Genomic DNA, 20,009 nt, shown 5'->3' with positions numbered 1-20,009 from the left:
GAGGGAGTTCCAATTTGGTTATTTTTCTTTCTTGGATCTTGTCTTAACTTGTCACTTATTTTTTTTATACCATCATTATCACAGGGACAAGGTGACATTGCTGTTGGAGGACAAACAGCTTCTGCATCAAGCTCTGCTGCAACACGTCACTCAGGTTTATGACAAAGACAATAGACACCAATCTGCTCTGCCTTTCACAAGTTTGATTCAGTCACAGAGGGGTGAGTCAAATAAAGCCTCCAGCTGTTTCAAAACTTTGTGGCCTACAACATTTTGGTTTATGTTCAATGTTCATATTTATTTTCTTGGTATGGCATAGACATTTTGTGCATTTGCATTAAGCTTTTCCCCCTTACTCAGCCTGTATTGGTTCCTTTCCCAAAGGTCATTACTGCTTTTGATAAGTATTTCGACTCCCAGGTGTTGGTCGCCACTGTGCGGTATCAGTTCTTGTGAATGAAATGACAATCTACCCAGTCCTATTGGCAATGTTTCATGGAGTTATGTACCTTTAGGACACTATTGTTGAATATGTTACTGATTCCCGACTTTGCACACAAATCCTCAAACTATCAGACCCCTCACTTGAGGATGTCATTTGTATAATTGAGGTAATTGTTTGACAATGGCAATGACGCCTCCTGTGGAGAGAGCTCTTGACACCTGTCAGTCTTCTCCATATAGCAGTTCTGCTGGGCTCTGTAAACAATCTATGGCACGCCTGCAGCTGCTGTGCATCGGCAGACAAATTGCAATTCTGCCCTCATAGCTACGTCACTCATGGTTAGGGACACTTGCTGGTTCCACAGAAACAATTGTCTGTTTTGCAAACAGATTGGGCACATCCGAGGCATTTGCTCAATGAAATTATGAGGCACATGTGTTAATATGGCTGCCCACGATTCTGAAGCATGGATGTCAATCAAGTCAGTGTCAAATGATGTGGTGTTCCTGAACCATTTGGTTTCTGAGGAGTTGTTTCCTGTTGAAACCTGCTACAGCATTTCCTCAATGCATGAATCATCCTGGGCTGTCAGTCCCCTTCAGCATCTTTCTACGGTTGTTTGTGAGCCAGAGAAACTTTTATTCAGCTGTGTATTCAAAACCGGGATGTCCAAATGTAGCTGGATGCTGGGTCATCCATTATGTTGATTAATAGGTGCATGTTCAAAAAGTTCGGCTCCCCACGGCTCGAAAATCCAACACAGGTTCTCAACACGTACAATGGGGACTGCATGTCTTCTACAGTGGCACTACAGATCTACAATTAAGGTAATCCCAATCACAGTACTTCATTCTTACAACAGTTATAACAATTTTGGCCTCAACTCCTTTGACATCTTCAGCCTCCAAATCTCAGATAATATGGCAATGAACAATTCCCTTGTCCACCATTACAGCATCACGAAGCTATATGCCAAATACCATCAGTTATTTCAGGACGCTTTGGATGAGGCAAAAAACTTTTTTGCCCGCATTACCTTGAAAGATACTGCCCAACCACGATTCATCAAAGCACAAGATGTCCCCCACGCCATCAGAGAGGAATTTGCGGCAGACTTGAGATGTATGCAGGACCTGGGGGTTATCAAGCCCATCTCTGCAGTCAATGGCTGTCACTCATCGTCATTGTCAGAAAATCAATTGGACAACTCCATCTTTGCACAGATTTTAAGTCCACCATCAATGCCCATTCTGTTGTGGATTTGCACCCTCTCCCTCACTGCAAACAGTTAATGGACAAATTACAAGGGGACATGCTCATCTTGCCGACTGATCTCAAGGACACCTATGTGCAACTCTAGTCACATGATGTGATGAAATCCTTCATTGTAATCAACACTCACATAAGGCTGTTCCAATGCCAGTGACTACCCTTTGGCAGAACTTCTGCTCCGGTCATCTGCCAACAGTTTTTAGAGCTACTGATGTCGAAGATCCTTCGGTGCTCCAAATATCTGGACACTGTCATCTCTGGCAGTACTCCAGAGGAGCACCTCTGGGACCCGGAATGCCTCTTCTAAACCCTCACTAACGCAGGACTCCAAATGCAAATTTTTCTGTACCCAAATGGAATACCTCAATCACGCCAATGACTCCCACAGTGTTTGCCCTTCTGCCAAATGCTTGGAAGCAACTTGGAAACTCGTTTCTCTGAAGAATCTTGTTGAACTCGAAGATATCCTCTGCAAGATCTCATATTATTTTTGCTTCATCCCTAACATTGCTCAGATTGCAGCCCCCTTTCATTTTCTAAGAAACATGTTCCCTCTGTCTGGCTGCGTCAGCAAGAAACGGCTTTCCAGACATTAAAAACGTCTTGCTGTGCAGCAGATGTCTTGTCTGCTTTGATCCTATGAAACCTGTGATTCTTTCAGAAGATGCCTCCTCCTACAGCACTGGGGCAGTTCTGTCCCACAAGATCAGCGCCACAGACCACCCAACTGCTCTCACACTGAAACTGCTTAACAAAGATCATGTGGCTTAACAAAACTCACGTGAAGTGTAGTCGACTAGAGAACGAGGCCTTGGCAATCATCTAAGGCATTTCCCAGTTTCATCAATGTCTTTAAGGATGGAATTTTTTCCTGGTAATGGACCACAAGCCTCTCACCAATTTACTCCACCCAGCCAAAATTGTGCCTGTCCAACCAGCAAAAAAACTCCAACATTGTGTGCTTACCCTGGTCATTTATGAAATTCTCTGGTATGCCACAGCAATGTGAATACTTTATCTCATTTACCTATAGGATCAGAGGCAGAGTTTAATTCTTCTCAGACTGCTTGCTTTCACATTGATCAGATCGATGAAGCCACAGTGCTTACCTTTGTAATTGACCAACGTAAAAGTGCTACGGCAACAGGTTAGGATGGTACCCTCAAGCTCCTTCGCCAGGTTATTTAGTCAGGCTGGCCTGTGGATAGGAAGTTACCTCCCAATGAGTGTCTTAGGTGTTGGGTTTCCCAACAGGATGACTTTTTGGTCCAAAATGGAGTTGGCTCCTACACACACCTAATGAACACACCTGGCTGCTGATACCAGTATCTCTGCAGCAGCAACTGTTGGACTTACTTCATAAAGAAGATTGAGGCATCGTCTGTATGAAGCAAGTGGCCAGACGGCACTGCATATGGCTGGGTATGGACACATGATTACATATTGGAAGTGATGCACTGAGAACCTGTCTGCTCCTTATCAGCAATTGTCTAACTGGCCCCAACCAGACACCCCTGGCAACGAATTTGTATTGGTTTCACAGGAACATTTTGGGTTCGTGATGGCTTCTCATACTGGATGTTTTTTTCAAATTTCCTTTTGTGGTCCCTATGCATCCCAAATGTTGGCCAGCACAATTTGAGCTATAGCAACTATATTATTCCAAGGGGGATTACCAACTACTATTGTATCTGATAATGACCTGCAACTGATTTCAGCTGAATACATGTCTTTTTGTAATGCCAATGCAATCACCCACATCAGATGAACACCCTTTTCACCACAATCTAACAGTGACATGGAGCAAGTCATGCATAATTTTGAGGTACAGATTTTGAAATTAAGGCAGTCCCACTCCAAGGAAAATGCTCTGCTCCTGTTCTTCTCAATGTAATGTAGGCCACCTCAGGGAGGTAAGTCACTGGCTGAACTTCTGCATGGCAGATCTCTTAGAAGTACACTGCACCTGCTCATCCTTCTCAGTCCACAGACACTCTTCTGTCTCTCACAAAATTCCAGGCCAATGCCAAAGTGTATCATCAGGGTCTTTAACGGTGGTTATTCATGGGAACCTGGGATTATAGTCAAATCCGTGGGGAGAGTAACCCCTGTTATTCAGGATGGATCAGGACACCATCATCGCAGACCTTTCTGTTCCGGAGAATGTTTGAGCAGACAGTGTCTCCCCCTGCGGGTAACATACCAGCTGCCTAGCGCTACCAGAAAGGTTTCTGCATCACAGCCACATTCATCACCGCCCTAGTCACCTTGGCCAAGGGTGCTGCACTCTCCATCACAGCAGGCTCATTCAACACAGGCCCTGATGTTGCTGCCTCCATCATTGCACTCTACGGCATCACCACCACTGCGGTCACCACCATAAACACCAGTCCTCTTGTCATCTCAGCCACTGTCCTCTTCACCGTCGGCTACCAAGATGCCCCTGGATGTGGATTCGCCTGTATCAGCGGGGGATTGTTCACACCAGGAAGGGCAGCAAGTGCATTTTGCCACCAGTTTTTCTGGGAACCTGTGCAGCGAATGCTGGAATGCAGGTCACCCAGCTCCTAGTCTGACATCATCGCCCTGCCTACAGCCCGGACCACCCCATCATCGTCATGGCCTCTCAAAGTACACCATCCCTGTGAGGCACCTTGTGGGAAAGTGTGGTATCATCAGTGCCTACACCATGGCGCCTGTCGCCACATGGGTACAGGTCACACAACACAATGCCCTTGGGTCAGGTGTTTCCGTCTCATGTGCAGCATTACCCAGCCTAACAGTGTAAACATGGCCCCTGCACATAGCTGCCTCTGCGGAATCTTGGCAACACCCAGACTGTGGCATCACCTCACGTAATAGCTGCACACCGGTGCTGCTCCAACAACGCCGTGCCCCGCCACTCTGGACTCACCAATTCCTATGCTGCCAGAGCTCCATAAGCGCACATGGAACCACACTCAGGCAGTCTCATCCTGGATTCTGCTATTGATGTTACCACAATGCCATAACACTTGGATCGCCATCAACTGGACTTTGACTCTGCTTGGAGCTAGACTATTTCGGAATTCCTTCTACTTGGTGTCATCCATAGACTTTGATATTAACTGTCTCCATGGTAGAGCTAGCCACTCATTTAAGTTATGTATAGTTCTGCTTTCTTTCTTCATTGGCAAGGGAATAAACTGTGTTGATTACTCATGCCTTTTGTTCTTTGTTCTACCTTCATTCATGGATACAACAGTAAGGTTAATCAAAGCTTGTTCTGTAAACAATGAGATCAGTAGATGTGAAGCACATTGCCAGACTGGACAAGAATAGAGAATAAAACTGGCTGTATTCTCTTCAAGGGACCAACACACTTGCAGATAAAGCCACAGGAGGCAATTCAGTCAATCTAGAGCTGTTTGATTTTGCAATAACGTAATTTATAGACAGATTCCTAAGCTTTGTAAATATGTCAGGTCACAAGATGATATAACCCCAGCTGGACTAATTCAAATGTCTTCCTACGTTCAAAAAAGGAGACCTGAAAAATTGTGATAACTACCAAGGAATAAGCTTACTAAGCTCAGCATATAAAATTGTTGCCAATATCATCAAAAATAAATTGTACAGACATTATAACCCCACTGTGGGTAAGGAGCAAAACGGCTGATAATATTCGGGTTACTTCCAGTACAGGCACCCATAGATCATGAGTCACTCCTAGTGCATTAGTGTGCTCCTCTTTTAAACTTAGTATTACAGTCACAAGAGGAAATATTTATAATCTAGTGACATTTTATGACTTTTTAAGTGTCTACATATCATATATCATTTATCCACAGCTTCTTGTTTGTCTGTTCTTATGTTTTGTTTGTTATCTTTTTCCCTTTCTTTGATGTCCCTGTATATGGCACTGTACAGTGAATAAATCACTTTATTTCTTACAGTTTCACCATCGCTTAACAAACTATTCCATGCTGCTCTTTTTTCATTACCTCCTGGATTGCTCATGTCTTTTTGTTTCCACTACTGTGTTATGAATTCAAAGGACAGGCTAACTGCAAAATGTCTTGTATGGCTACTAATTTACATATACTTTGAATGAACTTGTTCAAATGAAAAGCTATCGCATTCTGTTCCGACATACCCCCAAACACCTTTCTTTTTTTTGTGCCCGATTCCAAAATAACAGAACTAATATCAATCATACAAAATCTATTAGTGCAATATATTGATGTCTTTATACATTGTCTACAAGCCTGACTGTAAAATCCTTTAAAATCAAAGTTGTCTAGGAAGTACTATTCTGGCCATATTCCTTTGCCAACAAATAATTTTATCAGAAACAATTTAGACACTATGAAATTCTGTTGCAACATTGCCGCATTCCTACTTGAATTTTATCATGTTCTCACTAATTTACCCCAATTAATTTAAAAGAAAAAGACAGGAAAATTAGAATGAGAATACACATTTATGTTCATACCATAATTACTACCCTGAGGTGGTTGTCCAGGCCCCTGACTGATGAAGCTGGGACCAGTACCAACAGATGTAGTGGTAGGGGGTGACGGTCCATATCCTCCAGATAACTGCTGTTGTGCCTGAGGCTGGGAGGGTGGTGGTTGTTGCTGTTGCTGCTGCTGTTGTTGGTGTTGCTGCTGCTGCTGTTGTGATTGTGGCTGTTGCTGCTGTGATGGCAAGGAACCAGGTGTTTGCTGTGGTGCTCCTCCTTGCCCATAACCTTGCTGCTGTGGTTGCTGCTGTTGTTGCTGTGATGAAGGCCCACTATATGTGGTACTTGGTGCACCTGGTGGGTAACTACTACCCTGCTGTGGGGCAGAGTTTACAGACATCTGCTGTGGCCCAGTACCAGTAGTTGACTGTGGTGGTTGAGGACCTTGTTGTTGTGTTTGTGCAGATCCCTGTGTTGCTTGTGGTGGAGGTGGTGGTGGTGCAGACTGTGATTGTCCTGGGGCCTGTTGTTGTTGCTGCTGCTGTTGTTGTTGTTGCTGCTGCTGCTGTGGTTGTGGTTGTGATGGTGGTGCAGTGCCCTGCTGCTGCGGTGGCCCTTGTTGTTGTGATGGTGGCCCTTGCTGTGGTCCTGGTTGTGGTCCCTGTGGACCCTGCTGTGGTCCCTGTGGCCCCTGCTGTGGTCCCTGTGGCCCCTGCTGGGGTCCCTGTGGCCCCTGCTGGGGTCCTTGTGGTCCCTGCTGGGGCCCTTGTGGCCCCTGCTGGGGTCCCATTGGAGGACCATAACTCTGTTAAAAATATCATAAAATACATCAAATCTGCGAGAAAAATTAATTCACACAAAATGAATGATAAAGAATAGGTTCAGAAATATTTAATATGCTTTTGAATTTGCAATGTATGAATACTGCTGTGGTTATCAACACAAATATACTTCGTATTTCAACAGATACCCTGTGGCTAGAAAAGAGAGATCCATACAAAATAGACTTATTTTCTGTCTGCTAGTCACCATTTTTATCTAAAAATTATTCGTTTTTAGCAATGTCGTCCATCTACAGATCATTTCTCATAGTTACAGAGTAACAAGCGTTAAGAATTGCGTTTGTATTCAAGGTGCCCCCTACATTAGGTTGGTATACAAGCTCGTAGCATTTTTGTTTTACATGTTTGTTCCCTGGTTGCTATGGGTTTCTTTATCACCTGTCTTTTTCATTTGCTGTTTGAGTTTATGTAGTATCATTTTGCCATTTGGAGATAGTGAGTGGAGCTATGGATGTTACAAATGGGAGAAATCTGAACATTTCTGACATATTCTTTTGCACTATTTATGGGGATTATGCCACTGGACACAGCACGGCAAGAAAATGGTTTTCTCATTTTAAGCAGGATTGTTATGACACTAGTGACTCTCTCAGTCCAGGAAGATCTTCAGAGTTTGGTGCAGATAATTTAAACACATTAATCCACAATGACAGACATCATTGTACTTGAAAATTGGCAAATGAGATGAACTGTGACCATTCCACCATTGTGCAAGATTTTCAAATGTTATGGGAAAGGTCCAAAAATCAGGTGTCTGGGTATGCATGCTCAAAGCCAAAATTACAAAAATCAGCAGGTGGCCATATGTGCACCTCTCCTTGATCGTCATCAACTGACTCGTGAACAACACTGACCATTCCTATCCTGTATTGTTACTGTTGACGGAAAATGGTGTCTTTATGCTAACACAAGGAAAAGAAGGGAATCGCTGAGGCCAAACAAAGCAGCAACTCCCTATACAAAGACCTGCAACCATCCACAAAAGGTAATATGAATCTTGTGGAACAGTGACATGGTGGTGTACTACGAATTGCTTTCGCAACCATCACTGCTGACATTTATTGTAAACAACTGAGACATTTTGCAGATGCCAACCAAGAACACTGCACAGGAAGACTGCATGAAGTAAAGTTACTCCACAATAACACACCCACATTCTGCTAGACTGACAAAAAGCACTATACAGGAGTTTGGTTGGGAAGTCCTTCCACAACCACCTTATTGACATGATCTTGAGTCCTGCGATTTTTCACTTTTTATGCTCTCCATTTAAAACCACCAAGGAACTTACTTTCCAGATGAAAATGCACTCCTAACGTGGGTTGAGAGTTGAGAATTCTTTGCCTTTAAACCACGTGACTTCTATAGTCACAGATTCGAAAAGTTACCCCACAGTTGGCAGACTATTGTAAACAGTGAAGGAGAATATATTGATGCCTTAAGTCTCTGTTATGTATATATGTTGGGAAAATGTTTCAAACATATGCACCAACCCAATAGTTGTCATGATATTTTTATTACAATCAGGGATGAACACAGTAATCAGCTGCATATAAATTTACATTTTATTGCAGATGCAGCTGGATTTCAGCTACAGAACAGCCATCATCAGTGCTAGAAAGAATAAGAAACACAGGGATCAGATATTTGAACTGATTACAACAAGAAGCATTTTAGCAGTTGCTCAGTTTAAATATTACATGACAAGACAAACATACCATTTAGTAGTGAGTCACTCAGACCCAGAAAGCTTGTCTGTGCACATTATTAAAATGACTTTAATCTGCTCACTTCACAAAACTACACAGCCAGCCACAGTGTAAGCCATACATAGTATGAGGTGTCCCCTATATTAGTTGCCATTTCATTACAATATACATCAAATCCACATAAAACAACAGCAGAAACTACCTTCCTCAGCACCTTTAAAAATTCTCTCAAAAATTTTGGCATACAAACATATTTGTGCTCTTTTTAACATGCAGCTCATCTCTCACTCCTGCAAGCTCCCCTAACTGTAACTTGCTCACACCCACTAGTCCTCCACTGAAAGTTGCTCATACCCATCCACTCCCACTTGATCATTCTCATTCACTCATTCAGCCCAACTCATTGGTATTATCTCTTTGTGTCTCTCAAACAGCCACTGTCTCTTGTCTCATGGCCACAGTCTCCTTCACTCTATCCTACTGCTTCTGTCTCATCTTTCTCTCTCTTACTGCTAATATATCAATCATTCCATCCCACTGCTGCTGTCTCTTCTCACCATCAATATCTCTCTTTCCCTCATTGTTACCGTCATACACTCTGTCTGTCACTATCACTGGTTCTCATCCACTTCCACTATCTCCTTCTCTTTATTCCTCTCCCACTTGCATTGTCTCCTTCACTCTTTTCCAAGCACTGTTCTGTCACTGTCAACTATGTTCCACTTTCACTGTGTCCCTCTCTTTTTCTCACACCGCCACTGTGTCCTCCACTCCTTCTGTACCACAAGCACTGTCTACTACCTCCCCGTATTTATTACTTTTCTGTCTCTTTCCCACTGCCACTGTCTCCTTCTATCTTAGTGTTAAAAACTGCAAATCCAGTAGTATGCCAAAGTTTTTGGAAAAAATTTTAAGGGTGCTGGGGAAGGTAGAATGAAGCAGGTGGTACCCCACTGTTCAGTCAGAGTCTTTTAAAAAAACAGGAGTGTATTCGTCTTTTCTGTGCTCCGAAAGGAGCATTTTTCCACTGGCTCTCTTCCTTTCCCTGCTAAAGCAGGACATACTACTTATATGAAAAGAGCGTTATAGGTCAGCAAAAGTCTGGTAGTTTACTTACGTAAAATTGAAATAACACAAATCTAAATTTATAGTTCAGACCAAATGTTACATGCACAAAAATTTTGCATGTGTTTCAGTATTACAACAAGGGGTTCCCAAAATCCTTCTGATGATAATGGAGACAATTGACAATATCTTTCTCTGTGTTTATAAACTATGTTTTGCCTCACACCAGATGTTAAATGTGTACTTTACATGTACAACTGGGATAACTTTGAACATCTGAATCTTGGAAACGGATAAAAATACCAAGAAAATTTTCACCGCTCTTAGAGATTGGGATCTTAGGAATATATCGTAAACATTTCAGCCCAGCTGCTGTGCATAGCTGTCTTGGAATCCACAGCACAGTTTTGGTACCCTAAAGCCATGTTTTTTGGGTGTTTCTTGACAACAGACAAAGATTTTTGAAAACAAGAAGATGACACTTATAGATAAATGCCTAGAGAATATACCATTAAAATTTGAGCAATTTGCTGCAGTTAGTTATTCAGATATCTGCTGCCAACAGTAATAAAATTTTGAAAAATACTTTTTTTGAGTTTCTCAGTAACCTCCCATGAACTAAATGTTGCTTCCACAAGCCCCTTAAGGCACACCATAGACCACGTCTATTGCAAAAAGAATGAACTAATTACAACAATGGTTATTCTATAACTATAAGACATGATCTGAAGATGATGACATTGCCCAAAACTGGTCATTTTGAAATAAAAACAACAACTGACAAGTAGAAAATAAGTCTATTTTGTATAAGTAAGGAATGCAGATAACTCTATGTGACAAGTACATCCAGCTGATACAGACAGATCTATTAAAGCAGCTACTAATAAATATTCATCACTGATGCTACTGTAAAGTGCCCCACTCTAGACAACAAAATTAATGGAAACTGAGTAGCACACATTCTTTGTTGTTATATTTCATTGTATCAAAAGGTAAATTCATTTTTGGGACTGAAAATCCCTTGAAGTAATTTGCTGATGTGTGAAGCTTTCATACAGATGTTTCTGTACTTCATTCACATCAATATAAAGGTATGGCCTCCCAAATCTTTTGAACAGTTTTGTTATCAGAAGCAGACTGAAATTTAGCCAATTTCTTCCTTTGAGTTCACACTTATATCTAAAATAACAAACCCTTTCTGCAATTACACACTTATCAATATTCTGAAAAAATGGTATGTTTATATGCGGAAGCAAAATTTTAGGAATGGTTTCCAGATGGTTCTCACTAGCATTTATAACATGAAAGTTTGTATGTTCCATCTATCCCACTATTTTTCAAATTAGAAGTCCTGAATATTATTTGCCTGTATCATTATGTGATTACATTGAATCATCATTGTAAGCATCAGTTTTATGCACTTGTGGTGCCACCAAAAACATTTCTATTGCAGCTGTAAAATCTGCCCATTTTGTTGGTTCATATCCTCTGCTATGAAAAGCACATATGATCAGCACATTCTTTTGCTTTTGATTTGTTTCACTTAACTGACATATTATTGTAGAAACAGATTTGTTCTTTGTCTGACTGGCTGCTGTTTCTCCCCCCCCCCCCCCCCCCTTTCCCACTGGCCACTCGGCATTTAACTAGACTGAGTGTCACTGGCACTGACACAAATATGAACATTATGATTAACACATTCCTCAAGAGTATTAATTATCTGTATCAAAGTATTTCTGTTTGAGGTCTTAGACTGCATCACTTCAACTTCGACAACAGCATTAGGCTATCGTCATTGTGACAGTGTCAGCAGCTGCAATGTCATTTTTTAAATGATTTTGTGATGGCTTCACCTAACATTTTATTTAGTTGAATAACGATTGTCATTTTAAAAGAATACCATTAGATTTGCAAGGTATAGAAGTTCTGTTCTAGTAACTTGGTATCTCCCTTACAAACATAGTCACAGTTCATAAATGCAGCGATACAACCAATGGTCAAGAAACACTTTTATTGGAGAAACTTTAGTTGGTTAATGTAGTCTGGGCTACCACGTTTCCAGTACAGGTACTCTTAGGTCACAAGTGACTCTTAGTGCAAGAGTACGTACTCAGGCTCCTGGTTTAAATTTTGTACCACTACCACAAGTGGAAATGTTTGAAATCAAGTGTGATTTTCTTACTTTTTAAGTGCCTACATGCTAAATGTGACATATCATTCATCTACAGATGTTTGAAAAATTCCCTCGAGAAAACTGTAAAATTGAGGGAGAGATGTTGGCAAATATTTAAATTCACGGCACAAAATTTTTAGTAATGGTGATAAATACAAATAAAAGTACAAGGAACTATCCTAGCTTTCACAACTTGTTTATCTTTCCTTGGAGAGAAGAGTGGCATAGGTTAATGAAAATTAAAATGGAAGGACTGGTGTTAATATTGTGCCCTGCCGTGACATAACAACACACTATTTTCATTTCCTATCGAAATATCAAGAGTTAAAGATATAATTTAACCACCGAGTCAATGAACTGCGCTGCAAGTCCGCGAATATGTATGCCCAGGACAATGAGAGCGGCACAGCATTATCATATCTGACTTTTGTTCTATATAAGAATGCGCACTCGTCTTTTCTTTCTCTTCTTTAGTCGTGCGCCTTTCCGACAGCATTTATGCCATCAGACTCTTATTTTCTTCCATTTTGTTCAAATGAACTAAAATTGTATTCTTGTTAGGAATTTGTTTAATTGTGCCATTATTATGGCCAACTGCGATTACTGATATGACTTTACTATGAATACTTTTTTCTTTTGCTCCAGAGTTGGATTAAGATTATTGTAATTTTTACGTATTTCTCCAGAATATGGCAAAAATTCTTTGTTATGTCCAAAACTGTGAGATTAATGCATGAGATGTCAGATGTCTGTATAAAAAAGCTTCTTTCATTAAATAATAATTGTTTAATTTGGCATTTCTGCTTTCATTTCATAGTAACAATCATCAAGCCCCAATTTATAAATGTTACAGATTTTGCTTTACTACATTTTTTCTTATGTTGCCAATATGATACCCATGAAATTAAATTAAACTATTCTGAGTTTTCTCGCGAGGTGAGAAGACAGTTAGTAATTTCCCTGAGATTATAGAAACTCAACTTAAATGTTTTTCAGCACGCCACAAGTCTGCTGACCATCACTTCAAACAATAAAAAAGGTAAAAAATAGTAGAATTAACTAAGGATGAGGTGATCTTTTTTTTTTTTTACATAGTTGATAATATGGCGTGCTTTTTCTGACAAAAAATAATTTTCATTATAGAGACTAAGGAAGAGGCGTGTGTGTGCATGTGAAATATTGAGGTTCATTTTACTTTTCATTTAGTAGATTTCCTTTTAATTAATTATTTATTTAATTATTAACAATTATTATTATTACTATACTGGTCATTCGGGCCAATGGGAAAAAACAATGAGAAAGACTGGATTTCCCAGCAGCAGTACACCTAGTTTGTGTGTGATTGTTTTAAATATACTTCTTGGAAATACTTCAAGAGTTAGACAATTGAATAATAAGAGAAATATCTTAGAGATTTCCAGAGATCCAAACTTTTGGATCTGTTGACTCGGAAGAGGAAATCAGTGGATAATGCACAACAGGTCTTCTTCTTCTTCTTTTTTTTTTTAATGTTGACCCCTTAGTTTAGGAACTGAAGTACATAGTTGTACACTTGAGTGTCTGCACTAGCTGTAACCCTACAGCACTAGCCACTTACAGTACCATGGGTACCACTGTTGATCTGACAGAAATTGATGATGGGCAACAATATTTCATTAGGTAAATGTAGGGATATCTGTAATGTCACACCACTAAGATCTATGTTGGCAAATGAGGATTTGGGAGAAACTGGAAATCAAACTTTCTCTCATGGAATGGGAGAAGATGTAAAGCGTAACTCTGAGATGGGCATTTTTTGGTTTCCTTTGATGCTTGTGTAATAGACTTCCCACTAATCCGTTATCCTTGAACAAACATCTTAAAACAGTAGTATATATTTCCTTTATTTTCTTTCTTTTAGATTTTCTTTAATTATTTTGTAATCTTGTGGTCTCAGCTCTCTTTATGTAAATTAATAGAGTTATTTTGAATTTTAATATTATTCTAAATGTATCCATGTATACTGTCTATGTATTTCTGAAAGCTTTGGTCCAGTAGGGAAAATGATATCTTTGTAAAAGTTTTGCAAATGCCAGAGAGACAATGAGTGAGTTAGTTCCAGGACAGACCCAGCATTTTAAGATGAGTGACCAAGATTAAAACTGTTGGTGGAAAAGGAAGTAATATTTTATAAATGGAACTGTTTCTGATAGCATTGGTCCAAAGGCAAAATGTGGAAGAAAGAAACATGTTGACTGGAAGGACAATTAGTTTAAAGCAGGATGATGGAAGTGTTAAGTTGACTGGTTGTGAGCACGGTACAAATTGGTGGGAAGTTTCATTAAATTGTGGGGAATGTTTTAGCTGTGTTAAAAGAGTAATGGCATTAGAGGAAATCTGAGGTAGAAATTATGAGACAGAGGACGTCATTATTTGCGAGAACTGAACTCTGAATGTTCTAGAACACAGCTGCTGCACTATTGTTCCATCAGCTTGGTAAAAACTTCAAAGAACAACAACTTACTTTGAAACCCATGCAGAAGAGGGAGCGCAAGAGTAGAAGACATCAGGAGGAGAAAGAATAAAATACAAGCAAGAATATTTAAAACATCATCATAGAAGATGCCCGAGAGAAGACATTCAGCCACAGAACCTTCCGGAATCATCAGCAATCTAATTATGGGGCTGCTATCATGTGACACAGACAGACGACAAACCATAATAATGTTAAAATTGAAACAAACTAAAGACTGTGTATTTTACTGTGCTATGGATTTATGAGGCGCATTAGACATGTTGTGCACTGTGCGACGAACTGTGAATCATTTTGTTCAAAACTGTGTTTAATGGTGTGTGAGGCCTAAGATTCCAACATTTAATTTGGAGCCAAAGTAATAAAACATAGTCTTGATGTTCAAATACACTACTGAGCAGTTGTCACTTTTAGAAGTGAAGATCTCTGTTTGTAGTGTTGATCCAACTTATCCCATCTTGCACATTTAGGAAACAGTTCAAATCCTTTATTTACTGTGTGTTTTATTACCAAACAACATGCCGGAGCAGCTGTTCATTAATTTCTATTTTAGTAATTAATTTTCTGAGTCAACGAAACTGCCATCACCATCTAGCTCCACCTCAGTAACATTCACAAGCAGCAGAGCATCACTGCGTAGAACCATGTAGTCTTCACAACGTAGGCTACACCTGCTACTCACCTATCACCAATCCATCACCATTTGTGTTGCTGTTTTTGCACAAAACAAACCCTTAACGGAACATCATATAAAATTGCACCAAATGTAAAGGACAGTATCAATATTGCTTCAGACGATAACTGCCCATTTGCATCGCTCTGATTTATCTTGCTGCTAGAACTTTACAGTCAACATAAAGCAGCAGTGTGAACATTACAGTTTATGAAAGACGGTACCTTCACTTTTCATTAGAACACTACATTGCTATTTAAAGAAATACCTGCAAATTAATTTGTAAGCAATATGAAAGATTACATGAATTTACTGTAACTCACAAGTTTAAAACTTAGACTTAGAAAAAATTTTAGTTGATGTGATGAATGTCAGCTAGCTATAAAAGTACAAAAACGCTAGTTAATACAGATAGGCAGGGAAAACAAATCTGTAAAGTTTGAATACAGCATTAGTAGTGTGCTGCTTGACACAGTTCTGTCGATTAAATATATAGTTGTAATGTGGCAAAGGGAAATGGAATGGAACGAGCACATAAGGATTGTAGTAGAAAAGTCAAATGGGTGATATCAATATATTGGGAGAATTTTAGGAAAGGGGAACACATATAGGGCACTAGTTTGTAACTAAAATAATTTAACAATATAAATGTTTGGAAATTTTTTACAACTTTAAGAAAAGAAGAAAAACAAATTTATAATAATGTTACGGTGTTCTGATCATTCAATTTACAGAGATTTAAACTTTTAAAAAAGGTAGATTAACATGGAAAGGAAATGTATGTTAGTGAAAAGTTTAATCAAATCTAGAAACATAACTACCCTGGCTCCACAACATGGAAGTCCACCTTCTCAAATCCTGTCCCATTTCTGTTATCAAGAAAGAAATACAGATAAATTTGTTAGACCTATACTGCTGCTGATGTTACAGCTGTGATTGTTTGAGTCACAAAATTAAATCGGTCACTTACAATATACGTATCTTTACCTGTGGGGGACCCTGAGACTGGTTTGCATACTGTCCTGGATAGCCCTGCGGTCCCTGCTGAGGATAAGCTCCTCGATACTGTTGTGGTCCGGACGTTGCTCCAGGTCCTATAAGTGTAATTTCCAATAGAAGAAAGTATGATTCACAGAGCAAGCAAGGAAACTAAATATGAGGAAGTTAGTGTATCTAGCTTTTAGTAAAAGTGTAATAATCTTACCTGAAGCTTCTCAGGAATGACAAGCAAAAATTAAAAGGAGAAGATTTAAAATAAGAAACTTGATACATATTAATTAGTACAAAGAAAAGACATAAAATACTATGCTTACGCTGGGGCATCGCTTGCTGCGATGGCATCATTTGACCTCTGTAGCCTCCCTGCTGCTGTGGGAAAGTCTGCATAGGCCCTTGTGTATTTGGAGGCATCTCACCACTCGGTGTTGGTGAGGGACCACCAGGTCCACCAGGTCCACCTGGCCCACCTGGCTGCCCTGAAGGTGGTGGTCCATGCATGCCATGCTGTGGAGCACCTGGAGGCTATAGATACATTAAAAAAATATTTCCTTACAACTCAGAAAAGTAAGGTTTACTATGTTGATGCTAAATGGACGCTATCCTTCACAAAATGTAGCTGATAGTACTGTGTACATTTAACAATGTGTTTTATGGATGTGGCTTAGTCCTGCTTCTGAACAACATTGAATCCATACACATTATAAAAATGGATGTACATACATATGTATGTGGGTACATATCTTCCACACCTACTATTAAACCACTGCACCGATTTCAATCAAACTTGGCACACTTATCACTTATTTTCTGGAGACAATCAGTGTAAGAGTAAGAATGATATAGCTATTATAGGGGTGGGGTGGGTATGAAAAAGCAGCAATGGCCCACGACGTGTGAGTATCTATACTCTATTCACCCAGTATTTGAGAATGTGAGCACTTAGTGACTTGCAACAAACTTAAAATAATTACAAATCTTTACAAAGCTTTTTCTGACAACCCTCACAAAACGAAGAAAGGAAAAAAAGTTTGTCATTTACTACATTTTTTCTGTTCATGCAGTAAAAGTGCTGCACGAAACATGATATCTGATATGACATTATAAACACAGAGATGCATGAAAAACTGTCACATCATGCATTACATTTAAATTTATTACTTCTTAGCTACTAACACTATTCGTAACACATTTTGCAGACAGTATCCCCATATTCTGTTAAATGTACCTACGAAAATGTATAACTGTATGACACATAGTTCAAGGGATATGACATCATATACTGAGATGTGCGAAAAGCTGCTGCATCAAGCATAATGTTTTAATTTATTACTTCTTTATTACTAATGTTATTCACAACACATTTTGCAAACAGTTCCCACATACATTTCTGAATGTACTTACAAAAATATATATAGTACTACAACACACAGTTTAGGAGATATACTGTCACAAACATCGAGCTGCATGAAAATAAAACTGCAGGGCAAAATTGCCGGAGATACAGGTAAATACATGTACAAATACATATGAAATACACCTGACATGCATGTACGAGAGTAACGTTTCCTATTTTTTTAAATTACATAGACCTGTTTATTTCTACAATGGTTTACATCAGTTGACAGCTATTTTTTGACATAATGATCATTTCTATTGGTGCATTTTTGTAGACGCTGTGGCAGTTTTTGTGTGCCCATGTCATACCAGCTCGCCAGCATGCTGTTCAGAATGTTATGAACCTCTTCTTTCACCTTGTCGTCGGAGCTGAATCGCTTTCCGGCCAAATTTTCTTTTAACTTAGGGAACAGGTCAGGACTACAGGGTGGGTGGGTGACTATGTTCCACTGAAACTGTTGCAGGAGAGCAACGGTTTGCCGAGCAATGTGCGACGAGCATTCTCCTGAAGAATGTGTATGCCCTTGCTCAACATTCCTCTTCTCCAGTTCTGAATTGCCCATTTGAGTTTTTTCAGAGTCTCACAGTGCCTATCAGTGTTAATTGTGGTCACAGTGGGCATTAAGTTGACCAACAATACCCCTTTCCGCCGGCTGTGGTGGTCGAGCGGTTGTAGGCACTTCAGTCTGGAACCGCGGGTCCCCTATGGTCACAGGTTCGAATCCTGCCTCGAGTATGGATGTGTGTGATGTCCTTAGGTTAGTTAGGTTTAAGTAGTTCTAAGTTCTAGGGGACTGATGACCTCAGATGTTAAGTCCCATAGTGCTCAGAGCCATTTGAGCCAATACCCCTTTCCAATCCCAAAAAATGGTTTTCATGACTTTACCAGCAGACTGCGTTTGTTTTAATTTCCGCGGCTTTGGTGAAGGAGGATGCCACCACTGGCATGAATGTTGCTTGGTCTCAGGTGTAAAGTGGTATGCCCAGGTTTCGTCACCCGTAACAATCGAGTCCTCGAAGTTATCCTGTTCTCCTATTCAGCTGCAAGGTGGTGAAGTATGTGCGGGAAGCTTCAACTCGTTGCCACATGTGGTCCTCAATCAGCATGTGTGGCACCCATCTTGTGCACACCTTCCGGTAGTTCAATGTTTCCGTTAAAATTCTGTGAGTTGTGCTTCAGGAAACCTCAGGAACCAACATGCAGAGATCATCCAGGGTGATACGCCGATCTTCACGCATGCTTTGCTCAACCTTCAACACTGTCTCCTCAGAAATTGACGGTCTCCCACTCCTTTGTTCATTGTGAATTTCGGTCTGACCAGCTGCAAACTCTCTACACCACTTATGAACATTTTTGACATCCATGCACGACTCACCATACACTTCCGTCAACTGGCGATGGATATCAATTGGCGCAGTGCCCTTTGCGTTCAAAAACCGAATAACTGCGTGCAATTCGCACTTGGCGGTAACATCCAATGGGAGCTCCATTCTCAACGGCTGCCAAGCCAAGACTGAGTGCTTCAGTGCGGCACGTGCATGTTTACACACAGTGCGTGAAGCACTCTTCATAACAGTGTGACCAACTGCCACACAAACAGAGTTCTGTACTTCTAAAAAAATAGGAGACTTTACTTTTGGGATTACCCTCGTAGGTGAGCAATAGCTTGGGTAGAAAGCTCATCCTAAAACCCTGGAATCATTTCAGCCAAATTTGGTACACAGACTAGTTACAATGTGGAAAGAAATACAATGGTAGTGAGAACCAATAGCGCCCTACTGGGGTGGGGGTGACAACGTGAAGAAAGAAGAGCGAAGGGTGGACACGGATAGGGAAAGGAGGAGATAGACAGAGAGGGGAGTGGGTAAAGGACAGAGAAAGGGGAGAGGAGGACATGGACAGAGAAAGGGGAGAGGAGGAGATGGACAGAGAGAGACGAGAGGAGAAGATAGACAGAGAGAGGAGTAGGAGGAAATGTACAGAGGGGTAGGAGGACATGGACAAAGGGGGGACAAGCAGATGGACAGAGAGAGGGGTAGGAGGAGATTGACAGAGTCATGGGTAAGAGGAGATGGACAGACAGTGGGAGGTGAAGGAGATGGACATAGAGGGGAGTGGAGGAGTTGGACAGAGTGAGGAGGAAGGAGACGATTGGAATAAATACGTATCTGAGCAACATTGAGTACTCAGCATGTGCCAAATAGGCAGAAAGAAGATGTCTAAGAACATTACATGAAAAATGAGTATGTGCTGTCCAATATATCTACAACAATGAAATAAAAACCACATATAACAACATGCTGGTATCATTCAATGGAAGTGCAGTGATATATCTGTCTTGGTCCTGACTCATGTCTTGCAGTTGTTGTCTTATCACTGTACATCTCTTTCACCCAGTTTATGACATATTTGACGGGTTTCCATACAGTATATGCAGATGGATTAATCTGGAAAACATTGTAGCAAGTGATCAGTAAAT

The 20,009-nt window shown here is 40.4% G+C and overlaps 1 protein-coding gene across 3 annotated transcripts in view; it reads right to left on the bottom strand.

Annotated features, from left to right (window-relative positions):
• Positions 1–20,009, bottom strand: part of LOC124776256 (trithorax group protein osa-like) — a 97,429-nt gene that overhangs the window by 28,989 nt on the left and 48,431 nt on the right. Inside the window, exons 4-7 of one of the 3 annotated variants that reach the window (XM_047251136.1) lie at positions 16,449–16,656; positions 16,340–16,345; positions 16,123–16,229; positions 6,192–6,966 (exon numbers count right to left, since the gene is read on the bottom strand). In XM_047251136.1, the coding sequence (XP_047107092.1) occupies positions 6,192–6,966; positions 16,123–16,229; positions 16,340–16,345; positions 16,449–16,656 (1,096 nt within the window). The remainder of the gene's footprint in view (positions 1–6,191; positions 6,967–16,122; positions 16,230–16,339; positions 16,346–16,448; positions 16,657–20,009) is intronic. The other 2 variants (XM_047251139.1, XM_047251138.1) reach the window with 2 other exon arrangements.

This window comes from Schistocerca piceifrons, chromosome 2 (genome assembly GCF_021461385.2).
Source record: "Schistocerca piceifrons isolate TAMUIC-IGC-003096 chromosome 2, iqSchPice1.1, whole genome shotgun sequence".
Taxonomy (NCBI): Eukaryota; Metazoa; Arthropoda; class Insecta; order Orthoptera; family Acrididae; genus Schistocerca; species Schistocerca piceifrons.
Note: the sequence above shows the minus strand (reverse complement) of the source record. Positions and strands in the feature narration are given on the sequence as shown.